The 14144-nt window shown below is 43.5% G+C and overlaps 2 protein-coding genes across 3 annotated transcripts in view; one reads left to right on the top strand and one right to left on the bottom strand.

Annotated features, from left to right (window-relative positions):
• Positions 1-4415, top strand: part of trmt1 (tRNA methyltransferase 1) — a 41380-nt gene extending 36965 nt beyond the window's left edge. For both annotated transcript variants that reach the window (XM_039770516.1, XM_039770515.1), the window contains 2 exons: positions 2663-2777; positions 4040-4415. In XM_039770516.1, coding sequence (XP_039626450.1) covers positions 2663-2777; positions 4040-4123 — 199 coding nt within the window. In that variant the 3' untranslated portion in view covers positions 4124-4415. The remainder of the gene's footprint in view (positions 1-2662; positions 2778-4039) is intronic.
• Positions 4416-4452: 37 nt separating this feature from the next.
• The window catches only part of man2b1 (mannosidase, alpha, class 2B, member 1), a 61231-nt gene continuing 51539 nt past the window's right edge, over positions 4453-14144 (bottom strand). Inside the window, exons 18-24 of the mRNA XM_039770514.1 lie at positions 12162-12263; positions 11998-12085; positions 11120-11200; positions 10614-10835; positions 7964-8113; positions 5727-5826; positions 4453-5531 (exon numbers count right to left, since the gene is read on the bottom strand). Coding sequence (XP_039626448.1) covers positions 5413-5531; positions 5727-5826; positions 7964-8113; positions 10614-10835; positions 11120-11200; positions 11998-12085; positions 12162-12263 — 862 coding nt within the window. The 3' untranslated portion in view covers positions 4453-5412. The remainder of the gene's footprint in view (positions 5532-5726; positions 5827-7963; positions 8114-10613; positions 10836-11119; positions 11201-11997; positions 12086-12161; positions 12264-14144) is intronic.

Below are 14144 nucleotides of genomic sequence, written 5' to 3'. Positions count from 1 at the left end.
TGATGTGTAAAAAGTGAATTTGAATATGCAATGGGAGGTCTGAAAATTAAAAATACATTTTATGACAAGGACTTAAGAGCCATAATGGACTTGACGCTATCAACTTCCCGCCAGTGGTCAGAGTCCATTAAGCAGGCTAACAGGATGTCAGGTTATATAGCGCCTTGATGTGCGGAGTACAAGTCACAGGAGGTTCTGCTCAAGTTTTAGAACACACTGGTGAGGCCTCGTCTGGAGTTCTGTGTGCAGTTTTGGTCTCCAGGCTACAAAAAGGACATAACAACACAGGAGAAGGTCCAGAGAAGAATGACTAGGCTGAGTTATGAATGAATTATGAGGAAAATTAAAAGAGCAGAGCCTTTAAAGAAGATGAAGAGGAGACCTGACTGAAGGGTTTAAAATGATGAAGGGAATCAATGCAGTGGATTGAGACTTTAAAATGAGTTTGAGAACACGGGGAGAGACAGTTGGAAACTTAAAGGAAATTTTGGCACAAAACTTCAAAGGTTTTTTTTTTGCCCCACATGGAGTAAATGATCAAGCAGTGTGGACAGTAGGATTTTAGGGACCTTCAAAACTCGATGTTATTTTGGAGGAGTTAAGCAGATAGGACTGGCGAACTTTGTTGGGCTGCATGGTCTGTACTCGTCTAGATTGTTCTAAGTCAATTCGTCAATTCACTTATTTTTTTAATGCCATGCACATGACCTGGTATTCACGTAAAGACTACTGACAAACAGGAGGGGGCCATTGAGCCCATCCAGCTTGTACGACTCTCTAATAGCTAAGGCGTCCCAATGTCACATCCAAATGTTTTTTTTAAAGGTTGTCAAGGTGAGGTGTAAGTGGCAATTTTTACATACCGTGCCATCAGAAAGTCTTCAATCCCCTTCATTTTTCACATTTTGTGACGTTGCAGCCCAATGGTAAAATCATTTAAATTCATCTTTTCCCTCCTCAAGCAACACTCAGTACCCCGGAAAGACACAGGATTTTAGAAACTTTTAACATGTATTAAAAATAAGAACGTGAAATATTACATTGACACAAGCATTCGCACCCTTGTGTTGTGACATCTTAAATTTGGCTCGGGTGCATCCCAGGCTATCGCTCATCATTGATTGGAGCCCACCTGCGGTCAATTCAATTGATTAGACTGATTAGGAATGGCGCACAGCTGTCCATAGAGGGTCCCACACTTGAACAGAAACCAAGCCATGAGCTCCAAGGAATTGCCTGCAGGGTTTGGAGACAGGATTGTATTGAGGCACAGTTCTGAAGAAGATGACAAGAGAAATGGCTGCCACATTGAAGGCTGGCAAGAGCACAGGGGCCTCCATCTCCCTGCAGTCCTTCTCCCTTTGACTGATCTGGACTTGATTCTGCATTGTTGCTCTAAAGGGCTATGCAGACAAGTTAGACGACTTTGGCGCCCCAAGTTTTGAGCCTGGGGCTCCCAGAGTGCTTCAATTTGCACAACGGAATGAAGCCAGACTGGCAGACAAAATGACCAACATGACTTGCCTGGACACGGCTGCATGCTGCTTCTCCCTACTGCAAGATAAAATGGAGTATCGTGTGCTGATCGAGTGTCCTGCTTTTCTTAATTCTTAATGTAAACACTATGAAATGTCCATCTTGAACTGACGGGACATGGCAGCCCTTCGTGGTTCCAATCCAGCAAAGACTTAACAGCAGTTTTGGAATCGAGTCGGACGCAGAAAATTAAAAAAGCAAAACTCACAAGAGTAGAGACATGGATAGTGAGGCATTGTGGATGACGGACGGGAATAACAACAGGGTCACCATTTAATAAATCTGGTTTGTTTCCTTAACCCATTCTACAAACATAACTGGGCAACACCAGATACTTCAGCTAGTAATTCATAAATGGAAGAAGTTTAAATAACTCTAGCTCTTCACAGAGATGGCTGCCTGGCCAGAGTAAGCAATTGGGAATGAAGGGCCTTGGTGACCAAAAATTGGAGGGTCACACTAGCCGAGCTCTAGAAAGACCCGTGTCTCTTACAATATTGAACCCCACCCCACCCCACCCATCCCTGAATTAGATGAAGTGTTTTTGTAATAATTTACAGCAAACCCATTGCATGTTTGAAGATACAGGAATTTGTCACTGAGGCAGCAGCCATACCACCTGCACTTGAAGCTTTTGGGCCTGACCAGTACTTGGACGGGAGACCAACCAAGAAAAGCTTGGGTTGCTGCTGGGAGAGGTGTTGCAGAGGCCAGCATGACGCTTACCCTGTGGTCTGAATGTGGATCGCAGTGACGAGGACAATGTGCAGTTAAATTGGCACCGTCCTTCAGGCGAGACGTAAAACCACAGTCCTGACTCTCTGTGGTCATAAAAGACCCCTGGGTATATTTTGCAAAAAGTTGGGTGTTTCCCAATGTCCTGGCTTAAATTGCCCTCCACGGCCCCCTAATCATCCCGTCTCATGTTGGCTTATTTTCTTTCTCACCCCTTCACCACCCTGTACTCATGTGGTGAGCCATACTGGTGCAAAAATGGCTGTTGCTGTATCATCCAGGTGGGTGCTTCATATTAGGGGTGGTTAAAGTGGCTTGTAAAACGCTTTGAGTAGTGAGAAAAGTGCTAAATAAATGTAAAGCATGATTAATTATTATCATTTTTTTCCAGTGGAGGAATTGCGATACCAACGGAGGAGAAAAGGAAGCTGCTGCAGAACAAAAGAAAAGGTCGCAATGAGGAACCCAAAGAGATGAAAAACTACCCCTGCAAAAAATTTAAGCAGGTGAGACCACACATTTGCCACACTCTGTGCTCCATAAATAATGTAACTAATGTGAAACCCATAAAGATACCCAAAGTTGGGTTTTAGCATGAGTCCAGGAGGTACCGTCCGACCAACGTGTGTGGCATTGTCAGTGTAGTGAATCAGAAACAGTTTGTGGTAGAGAAGTTCCAATTTCAGAAATGGATTCAGCACACTTAAGTATATATTCGCATATAAGTTGGGTTTTGAAACCCGATTATAAAATCAGACCCCAACTTATATGCCCGTTCAAAAATATGACACTTAAATTTATTTATTTTTTTTTACATCTTCTTGCTTCCTCCAAACTCACAAAAGTTTCTCAGGCACATTGAATTTTGTTGTTGCAGCAGCACAGTTACCAATTTCTTTCACTGCTTCAGCGACTTTTAATTCAAAACTAGCTTCATATTTTCTTCTGATCGAATGCACCATCGTAGATAAGGGATGTTCTTACGGTAAAGGTGTCTGAAGGTGTGAGATACAAATAACACAAATCATTGCCAACGTCGCTTCAGAATAGTTTGGGTCTTCCCGTGTGGTCACGTAGGCACAATACATAGAAAAGAAAAGGCTGTGTGCTCCGTGGTTACTCTCTCAGGTGGACGTTAACATATCGTAATGTCTTGGACCAATAGCGGGGGTTTTCTGCATTCGATTTATACGACCGACATTATAAAATACCAGAAGTTAGATGTTTAAAATCAAGCCCCGACTTATCCGCAGGAGAACTTAAATGCGAGTATATACAGTAAATCAATTAACACCACCAGTTTTTGGCGGAGAGCAGTCCTATCGGCCTGCAGGACAACGCAGCCTTCCTTATCAATGAACATCTCTGCTGGACCGAAGGACTTTATTATTATTTTAACTTTTTGTCCAAAAGAAAGGACTGGTCACAGCAGCACTAGAGATGCAGCGGCCTAAACCAAGAATGGTCAACAACCACCAGCTAAATTGCGGATCAGCTGATTTGGTCTGAAATCCTTCACACAAGTTGAATGTTTGTAAAATGTCTTCCAAGGTTAACGAATGAGCAAAAGTTTCTTGTAAGGAAAGGATGTGATTTCCTAGGTGTATTTTGTAGAAGCGGAGATCCGAAATGCCCTGGTGGTTTTTCCACTGTTTTAGGTAGAAGAGTCAAAGAGGTGTCCCTTCCTGAATTCCAAAAGCAGCATTTACACTTCCATGATTGTTGACTCACAATTTGTCGTTTAAATGTGTGTATTCATAATTTACAGGGCAACTGTACATTGGGAGAGAAATGCTTATATTCCCATGATAACCCCGACAAAAATCAAGCAGAAAAAGAAGAACCCCAGTGAACGGCGAGAGTTCCATGAAGCTGCAACTCGCAATGGTACAGAAGACTGCCAAGGGGACGGATATCAATGTTAATCTGTCGAGAAAGACAAAAAAACGCAGTGGCTGTTGACATGATGAGGCCGACATGGAGAAGTGGAAAATGATGGGTCAGACTGGACCTCCCTGGTTTAAATCCCACAGAGGCAAGTGTTATCAGATTTAGGTCTACAATTAGTTTTATGACTTTTTATTTAAACTTCTGTATCTACAGTGTATACAAACATCCTGCTAATAAAGGACTGTTGCCTGATCATGTAAATATAAATGAGTTGGCTATGGCCAAAATATATTTAAATGAAATAAGACGCATGTTTATTCTTGAAAAGCATTTATATCGATAATCTGTATACAAATAATTGTGTTATAGCACAGGGTGAATTTACGTTTCAGACAAAACATTCATATTACAGCCTGTCCGACCCTTGTGGTGGTGATTTTATGTAAGGGGGCAAAAAGGTTAAGTCTTTTGATGGCGTGGTTAAGAATTTGGCTCATTAACTTCTACTCATTTACAAATATATAAAATCAATTTTAATTCACATGATAATTTGCCACACAATTTGTAACGTTTAAAGGCCTGAGCCACTGTTGATCACCAGCTATTTTCCTTCGTCTAACCCGACCCTAACACAAAGTGCAGACTGTGACTCAGTAAAACTCGGACACACTCGAAAAAGGGGTCCTTTTGGCTGGGAGATATCAGAAATACACGTGTGGCACCATACAGAGAACAAGGCATCACTGGGACCCTAAGAAAAACACTGGTTAACACTTCCGTGTTGTGACTGTGCTTATCTAGATTTGTGATTAATGATCATATCTGCACCACAATATACCTTATTATTAGTTCAATATAATCTTTTTTTAATATTAATACATCTTAATTAAACTGTTTTTGTTTCAGATGGTATAACTCATTTTGCTCACATATTATGGAAGCATGCTTTAGGACAGTGCTTACAGCCACCGATGGCATGTTCTGGTGCCGATATGTAATTTCTCACTCACACATCATAAACACTTAGTCGCACAGTCACAACTCTAAAAGTGTTTCTAAGGCACAATTGGTTTTTACCTTCCCAACCACCCCCACCCAAAACACTTTAAAAAAAAAAAAAAAGCTAGATCAGGTCGTCAAACCAGTGTCTTCACAAGATTACCCATACTTTGGTAATCGCCCTGGACTATCAATTAATTTCTGGGTAAATATGATTTTCCCAATCACGTACGTCCTTCGATTTTAGATTTCCTACTTAAACTGAATCCTAATCAGAAATGTGCGGATTTCCATTGGCTGAAGTGTGATGACAGGAGGGTCCTCTCCCATGTCATAGGTCCATTTCTTCTTCAAGTTGTAGGAATAAGCATCTGAAATACAGAGCAAAAGATTAAAATACATGCTAGTAGCCGAAACCCTAAGTCTGTGAGCTGTGAATGCATGCAGACGCACACAAGACGTTCTGTGATACTTTCAGAGCCCCACCCCACTCACTTTATTATTAATGCTGGGCATTTGAGTAATACGTGCGTAGAAATTCAAGCACACAAGTACAAATGCAATACCTTCTATCCTCCAGGCCAGTCTTTTCATTTCTGATAGCCGCTGATTGGCTGAAAGGCTCAGCTCATCCAGGCTTTCAATTTGAAACCATGAGAATAGATGCTACAGGGTGAGAAATGAAGGCGCATCATTATCCAGAATTTCAACATTCATTTCTAGTCAGAATTTATAATAAAGATCCAGCGTAACAATGTATATAAAATGTAGTCATCTGTGCCGCAATATCTGGTGCAGTTGCTTCGTGGATCCAGCACTCACTCAGTCACTCTGCCAACTGTGCTGGACTGAGTATGGTGGCCAGATATGGGCCTCAGCTCTGAGGCAGCAGTGGTAACCACTGACACTCCCTTAATAAAATTATACCCACAAAGCCTCTCTCTCTCTCTCTCTCTCTGTGCATCTCCCGAGCTCCTGTCACTCTGACTAACTGACACCCACAAAGCCTCTGATGTAAGGGTTCAGCATTATGAATGCTGGGGGCAGTTATGGTTCTGTCCCTGTCACTGCCTGATCTGCGCTACATATCAAGGAGCATAACACACTTAATGTAGCAGCGAAGACTCAACATGCAATGAATTTACACAGAACAATGAAGTATGTTCACAATTTTCTCATTAAGATCAGCTAATGTAGCCCTCAATGAAAATACTACAAGTTTTAATCTTTTTTTTAACATTAGCAGGGCACAAATGTACCAATTAAGTAGTGACAAGATACGTGCGTATGTGCTGTGAATTATTCACGCATGTGCAAAACAGACTGGGCAGTGGAGTATGTGCACAGTATGCATGCATGAAAGTTCAGCGCATGCGTGGCGTAAATGAAGCAGGTACTACAACTCGAGTAGCGACATCCCCATCCAACATGGATGCTACAGCCTTCTATTGTCAGGTTAGCCTTGCAAAGCATCAACAACAAAAACAACAACATTTATTTCTATAGCACATTTTCATACAAAAAGTAGCTGAAAGTGCTTTACATAATGAAGAATAGAAAAATAAAAGACACAGTAAGGAAAATTAAAATAAGTCAACATTAATTAACATAGAATAAGAGTAAGGTCCAATGGCCAGCGTGGACAGAAAAAACAAAAAAAAAAAACTCCAGACGGCTGGAGAAAAAAATAAAATCTGTAGGGATTCCAGACCATGAGACTGCCCAGTCCCCTCAAGGGGTGCTAGAGGGTAAAACAAAAAGAGAGCTGGCCTGCCACACAGCTAAAGATGTGGCAAACAAAGCCATAAATGAACCCCGCAAATTCAGTGCGAGATCTGCTTTGCCAAATTTTGTTGATCAACGCTATTGCTAACTATTGGAATTCCACGAGGACATGGCCTGGTCATTAAACACTGAAGTTGCAGTTGGAAGGATTGACACTGGCATGGTTTCAACTCACAAGAGGAAGGGGTACAGGAGAGGAGACTCGGGTTCGGTTATATAGCGCCCTGATGTGCGGAGTACAAGTCCAAGGAGGTTCTGCTCCATCTTGAGGCCTCACCAGTGTGTTATAATCTGGAGTCCTGTGTGTAGTTTTGGTCTCCAAGCTACAAAAAGGACATAACAGCTCAAGAAAAAGTCCAGAGAAGAGCAACGAGGCTGATTCAGGGGGGCTTCAGGGGATGAATTAGGAGGAAAGATTAAAACAGCTGAGCCTTTACAGTTTAAGCAAAAGATGATCAAGAGGAGACCTGACTGACTGAAGTGTTTAAAATGGTCAAAGGAATTAGTCCAGTGGGTGGGGATGGCGACTTTAAAATGAGTTCATCAAGAACACGGGGACACACTTGGAAACTTCTGAATGGGTAAATTTCATGCAAACATTGGGAAGTTTTTCTTCGCAATGTGAACTACAGACACCTAGAATAAGCAAACTAGTAGTGCGGGCCACAGTAAGACTTCAGGGACCTTCAAAACTCAGCTTGATGTAATTTTGGAGGAATTGGGTGGATAGGACTGGTGCTCTTTGTTGGGCTGAGCGGCCTGCTCTCATCCAGATTGTTCCAGTATGAAGGAGTGTTGTATTGCTGCTACTGTAGTGGCAAAGTGTGTTAAGCATCCTGCATGTTTTCCTCGGGTTCAAGTCTGGTGATGGGTAGGCACCGTGAAGCAGACAGGGTTTGATTAATAGATAGATTGAGATCTTTCTGAGTTATCCATCCTTTTTTTTTGTAATCTTTGACACCTATTTTTATTTTTCTTACACGCCACCCAGGGACACAACACATAAATGTTATCGTACCTGCAGGTCCACAGTAGCTGGCTGTGAGTAGTTGGCGCTCTCCATCTTCTCAAACTGATGTTCTAACCTCAACAAAACAGTATTAGCATCCCACTGGGCAAGTGTAAGCAAATGGACATTCAAGGGCAGCTCACTTTGTACCGCAGAGAACTGAAAAAACAAACAAACAAACAAACAAACGCCAAGTTACTGTGGAAAAGGGAGAGCAGCGCGGAGGGACGATTCAAACTGGATATTCATTCTGCATGTTTAGTTACAACACATCATTTTGAGTGCCAAGTCATCGCAGCTCCTAGCAACTCAGCGTGTTCCTTGGCAGAAGTCCGGTCACCTTGGATAACTCTGTGCCTACACAATACACTCGATCTCAAGAGTGAAACCTTTTCCCCCCCCCCACATCGTCACACCAATTTCCACAACTTTGACACTGTAGGCCTGAGCGTCACCATGGCTGATCCTTCTTACCATGAATTTTTGTTTCCTAAAATATATTTTGAAATTGAATATTAAGCAGGGTCAGATGAATGGTGGCATAGCTGTCCACTGTCTGGCTTCACATGAAATTTGGGTTGTCATCTGGGTAGGGTAATAATATTTATAGTAATAATTAACTACATTTATACAGAGCTTTTCTCACTACTCAAAGCGCTTCACATAGACAGAGGGGAACCACTTCAACCACCGCCAATGTGCAGCACCCACTTGGATGACGTGACGGCAGCCATTATTGTGCCAGTACGCTCACCATGCATTAGCTATTAGGTGGTGAAGTGGAGAGAGAGAGAGGGCCAATTAGAGACTGGGGGTGATTAGGGAGCCAGAATGGCAATTTAGCCAGGACATCGGGGAAAACCCTACTCCTTTCAAAAGATGCCCATGGATCTTTAATGCCCACAGAGAGGCAGGACCTTGGTTTTATGTCTCATCTGAGATACGGTGGCATTTTTACAGCACAATGTCCCAGTCACTGCAGTGGGGCATTGGGATCCACGCACAGGGTCAGCACCCCCTGCTGGCCTTGCCAAGACCTCTTCAAACAGCAACCCAAGTGTTTCCCAGATGGTCTCCCATCCAAGTACTGGCCAGGCTTGAACAAGCTTAGCGTCAGGTAGATGGCCTGTTCCGAAGTGCATGTGGTCTGCAGGCTCTCCCTGCCTCCATTTTATCTTTGGGTACTTTGGATGTCCTTCCACATTTTAAAGGTGGGTGTGTGTTAGATTGATTGGCGATGCTAAGATGCCCTGGTATGAATGACAGCGCCCTGAGATGGACCTTCACCCAATCCTAGTTTGGTTTTTGTCTTACACTCAATGCTGCTTGGATAGGCGTCTGGTATCTGGCACCCTGAAACTGGATTAACCAAGAAAAGAAAATGAATGGATGGATTTTATAAAGAACACATGGCCTTGTTTATTGAAAGAAATCAGGGTGGCACAGCAATTTGTGCAGCTGCCTCACATCTCCTGTAAACTGGGTTAGAGTCCTGGGAACCCCGAACCTGCCAAACTGAGCTATCGGGGGAGAGGTGACCAAGGACACAAACGGTCACTCTGGCTGAACTTCAAGAGCCTGTGTGGAGATGGGAGAAACTTCCAGAAGATCAATCACCACTACACCACTCTAGTCACATGGGCTTTGTGGCAGAATGGCCAAACGTAAGCCTCTCCTCAGTTAAAAACACACATGGAGTATACAAAAATGTGCTAAAAGGACTCTGGGAATGTGAGAAGCAAGATGTTCAGGTCTGATGAAATCAAGGTGGAACTGTTTGGCTCCAATAATTACAATTACAACCAGGCACCGCTCGTCACCTGCATAATACCACTCCGATAATGAAGGATGGTGGTGGCAGCATCTGGGACTGGGCAACTAGACCGGGTCATGGAGAACGTTTAACAGATATCCTTAATGAAGAGCTGCTCAGAGTCCTCAGGTGGGGCCAAAGCTTCACCTTCTAACAGGACAAAGCAAAAGAAAACACATTAGTGTCTCAGGGACGTGTCTGAGTGATCCCGTCAGAGCCCAATCGACCATCTCCAGAGAGACCCTTAAATAGGTGTCCACTGATGGCCTCCATCCAATGAAATTGCCCTCCCCGGCCTAGTCAATCTGGCCCCATAATCATCCCTTGCCTCTGATTGGCTCTCTCTCTCTCTTACTCCCTTACAGCTTATGTGTGGTGAGTGTAGTGCTGCACAAATGGCTGCCATTGCAGCATGCAGGTGGATGGTACACATTAGTGTTAGAGAATGAAGGGAATTGGCCAATGGATCAAGATGGCGACTTTAAAGTGAGTTCATCAAGAACACGGGGACACAGTTGGAAACTTGTTAGAAGTGAATTTCACACAAACAGTTTTTCTTCACACAGAGAGTCACAGACACTTGGAATAAGTGACCAAGTACTGTGGAGGACAGGAGGACTTTAGGGACCTTCAGAACAGAATTAAATAGAGAGGACTGACGAACTCTGTTGGGCTGAATGTCCTGTTCTCATCCAGAGTGTTCTAACACAGCGTGTGTATGTGTGTGAGTCTCCACATATATCAATAATATTCTGTGTCCATTTTGCCAAATTCATAACACAAACCTAATCCCCCCACCACATACTAATGTAAGTAGTTTTACAAACCTCCTCATGGCCTGCTTACCTCTAATTTGCCCAGCTTAGAAGAAGGCAGAGGATACAAGAGAATCTGAGGCTGCAGGTACTCCTGCTGAGCCCATGGGCGATGAAGAGCAGAGGCGTCCTCTGGTGAGGAGAGGAAAATGAGCTGTCTGCCTCTGACCACCAGGCCATCGTTAAATTCGCCGGGCTCTGAAAGGGGTTCTCCAACGCCGCGGTTGTCATCCACCAGGAGCCGACGGTGAAGCTAAAACAAATACATAGATGGATAAATAAATAAAAAGTGAGATGGTTGCTCAAGTCATCTGTTATCTAATGTTGCCCAACGGTGTAGAAAGTACTGAAACCTCCTAGTGTTGTACGTTGCTAAATGTGCACCAGAAGCCTAAGGTCGATAACATGCGACACTCTGCTAGATTGGCTCACAGAGGTCAGTTAGCATGTCCTGACTACATTAAGGGCGAGGGTAGAGAACTGCTCTTCATCCCACTAGGGAGGGTCTGTCCACAGAAATCATACACTCCTCCTCACCATAAGCTCCAGTGATCCGTCAGCGATACTGCTGCCCCCTTGGGACCTGTCAGTGAGGACAGTTAACTGGGTCTTCTTATCCTACAAAAAAGAAACCAGTCATCATTTTATAAAGCTCCACTAACACAACTTGCTTCACAAAGCAAACAAAAGAATAATTTAGAGCACAATTTCTTAAACTGTCTCCCCCCTTCGTAGTCCAGTCTTGCCCGTCCTTAGTGTCTTTGAGAGCCAGTCCAGGATGACCATCAGACTGCAGTGTGCAGATCCCCCTTTGAGAACAGCTGGCAACAATATTAGCGGCTCAGCCTTGGCAGCGGTTGGCGACAGCCATAGGAGGGGCGGGTGGGTTCACCCTTGGAGAATCTCCACTGAAATTCATAGCATTTGGGTTCCTTTTGGATAATCGCCACCGCTAGTCATAGCAGAGTAACGTCAACTGGTTAAACAACCCAAGGCAACCCATCCAGAGACACTTCGCAAACCGACCATTAAATACCAAGGTGAGTCGTGGCCATGTGTGACCCAAAAGGCAGCAACCTGTGAGCCAAAACCCCAAGTGTAAGAAACTGTGATTTAGAGTGTCAATAAAAGGAGTATTGACTTATAAGAGTCCACATAAATAAATACAACAGAAACGGGGCGACTGGGACTGGAACTGAACTTGATAAAAGTGCCAGGGGTTTCAAAATGCAATTTCAGCATAACCACTGGTAGAACTTCATGACCAAACCTATCAAGAGTACTTAAGGAAGCCCAATGACCAAGAATTATATAACAGGTCTTGGTTAACTGAGAAAGACAAACTGACTGTCGATCAAAGCAGCCACTGACCTTCGATCTTCTCTTAACGTGGCCGCCGTTTTCTTTTACCGTACCTTGATGTAGATCCTGCTGTTCACTGGGTAGTAGTTTCCAGCAATGGGCTCAGTCTGTTTCAGGGGCCAGGTCTTCCTGTAGTCCCTCCTTAACCAAAAAGCATAACGTCATTCAGGACACGGCAGTTGGTCAGATGGCACTGCTGAATGGTCAAGAGTCTCACCTTCGTTCTAGAACCTCCCGCCCATTGGCATCAGTGTAGAAGAACCCATTGGTCTCAAGTTTGGTATCAAAACGGCTGATTATCTCCTTGCCAACGTTATCCCTTAAATAAACCAACATACATATTATCAATAGACACAGGGATAGTTACATTTGTACAAACGTGTTTTCAAAAAAGTAAAATGTAATTGAAAACACAAAGTGACGATCTGCACATCATTTAACCTCAAATGTTAAAGTTAAGGTACGGCTAACAGAGTGAGACCCACTGGAATTGTGATGAGGTCAATAAAAAGTGAAATTCTCGGAGGTCTGGGAACAGTGGAGGAAACAAATTCCTTTTTCCTTACACAACGTAGATGCCTTAAATCAGGGGGTCCTGGAGGACCACTGTGGCTGCAGGTTTTAATTCTAACCCTTTTTTTTTTTTTTAAATCAGTGCCCTGTTTATGCTGCTAAGTAATTTCTTGTGAACTCAATTTAATTGAATTGTTTTTTTAAGATTTGTTCCCCTCAATTTCTTATTTTCTTTCCTTAAATGGCACCCAAACAGAAATGACATGTGAAGTGAGGGAGCCAACAGAAGACCAGCTGAGTCAGGGCCTCAAACTCCATACCGGTGGCTTAATGAGGTGCCGAGTCTCATGGACTCTGTGGCTTCTTGCTGCTCTCGTGGTGCTTTAGCAGACATGTCCGAAATTGTGGATTTTCTCTTTCTGTTCAAACGTTTTGGGGACCTGAGCAGATTGACAGTCCCACCTTTCTTTATTGTCAGATATTCGATGATGGACGCCAGTTGTTTTGGCTCATTTTGTATCTCCTTGTTGTTTGGCTGCTAATTAAGGAAAAAGAAACAATTAAGGGGTCTGAGTCTTCAAGAACAAGTCAAATAAAATTAATTCAAAAGGAGTTAATTAGCAACAAAAACAGGTCACTCATTAAGAATTAGAATGAAAACCTGCAGCCGTGGTGGTCCTCCAGGACTGCAGTTTGAGACGCTGGTTTTAAACAAAAAGCCAAATGTATAGTTTGTTATTATAAAATCTGTGGAGGTGTTATAAAGCGAATTTTAACAAAAGTGTATGGAAACTTCTGATTTCAACTGTATGTTATTTCAGTTTAATCTGTCAAAAGCAAAGAGGAGGAAATGCTCCTCTTTGTTAGCCGGAGAAAGACAATGCCATTTGATTTTGCCTGATTGGCATCTACAGTATGTGGGTGGGGCTCCCTTGTTGTGCCAGCCTGTACTGTATGGCAAATTCACATACACACACTGACGCCACGTTATTTGGGACGCCTGCTTCTTAACACAAACAGCCTGCGCCTCAAAAGAGCCAATCAGGATGGCGCCTCAAAAACGAGGGGCAGCAGAGGCCTGTGATCATTGGCTGCAGGCTCACGACAGCAGTTACGAGGACCACAGCCATGGCAGGATTTTGGCCAACAAACTGCAGACAGCATTCATCACCCTGTTCATGGGCTCCTCTGCCCGATACAAGAGGAGTTTAAGACGCCTGCCACCACATTTAAGATCGGCTTCTTGCCACAAGCACAAAGACGAGCCACCTGGTCGACGTTTGATGGCTCCCATTCTGTACAAACGCTTACTCCACCTTAACAGATGTTTTCGTTGTATACGGACTCTTCGTCTCGTCTGTGCCGTTGTTAGCTCTTTAGACTTCCTGCATTATGGATATCACATATAATTTGTGTTTCTGTATGAAAGATCATCTGTGAGTGAGAATCTCATTGTGACAGAACCTGCACGGACTACACAGGATCATACGATCGACATTATGACGGTCTCTGTAGCGAGAGGTTTAGCTGACGGCCACCCTGTGCTACGCCTCCAGCTCCACCGAAGATGGACAATGAATTGGCAAAGACCACACTGAAGAGCTGCAGGACAGTCACATTATTCAATCGCTGCTCTTCTGCTATATGTGTGTCCAGCCATCCGTCCATCTACTAAACCAGCTTTATC

Source organism: Polypterus senegalus, chromosome 12 (genome assembly GCF_016835505.1).
Source record: "Polypterus senegalus isolate Bchr_013 chromosome 12, ASM1683550v1, whole genome shotgun sequence".
Taxonomy (NCBI): Eukaryota; Metazoa; Chordata; class Cladistia; order Polypteriformes; family Polypteridae; genus Polypterus; species Polypterus senegalus.
The sequence above is the reverse complement of the archived record's forward strand: the minus strand, read 5'-3'. Positions and strand labels throughout refer to the sequence as shown.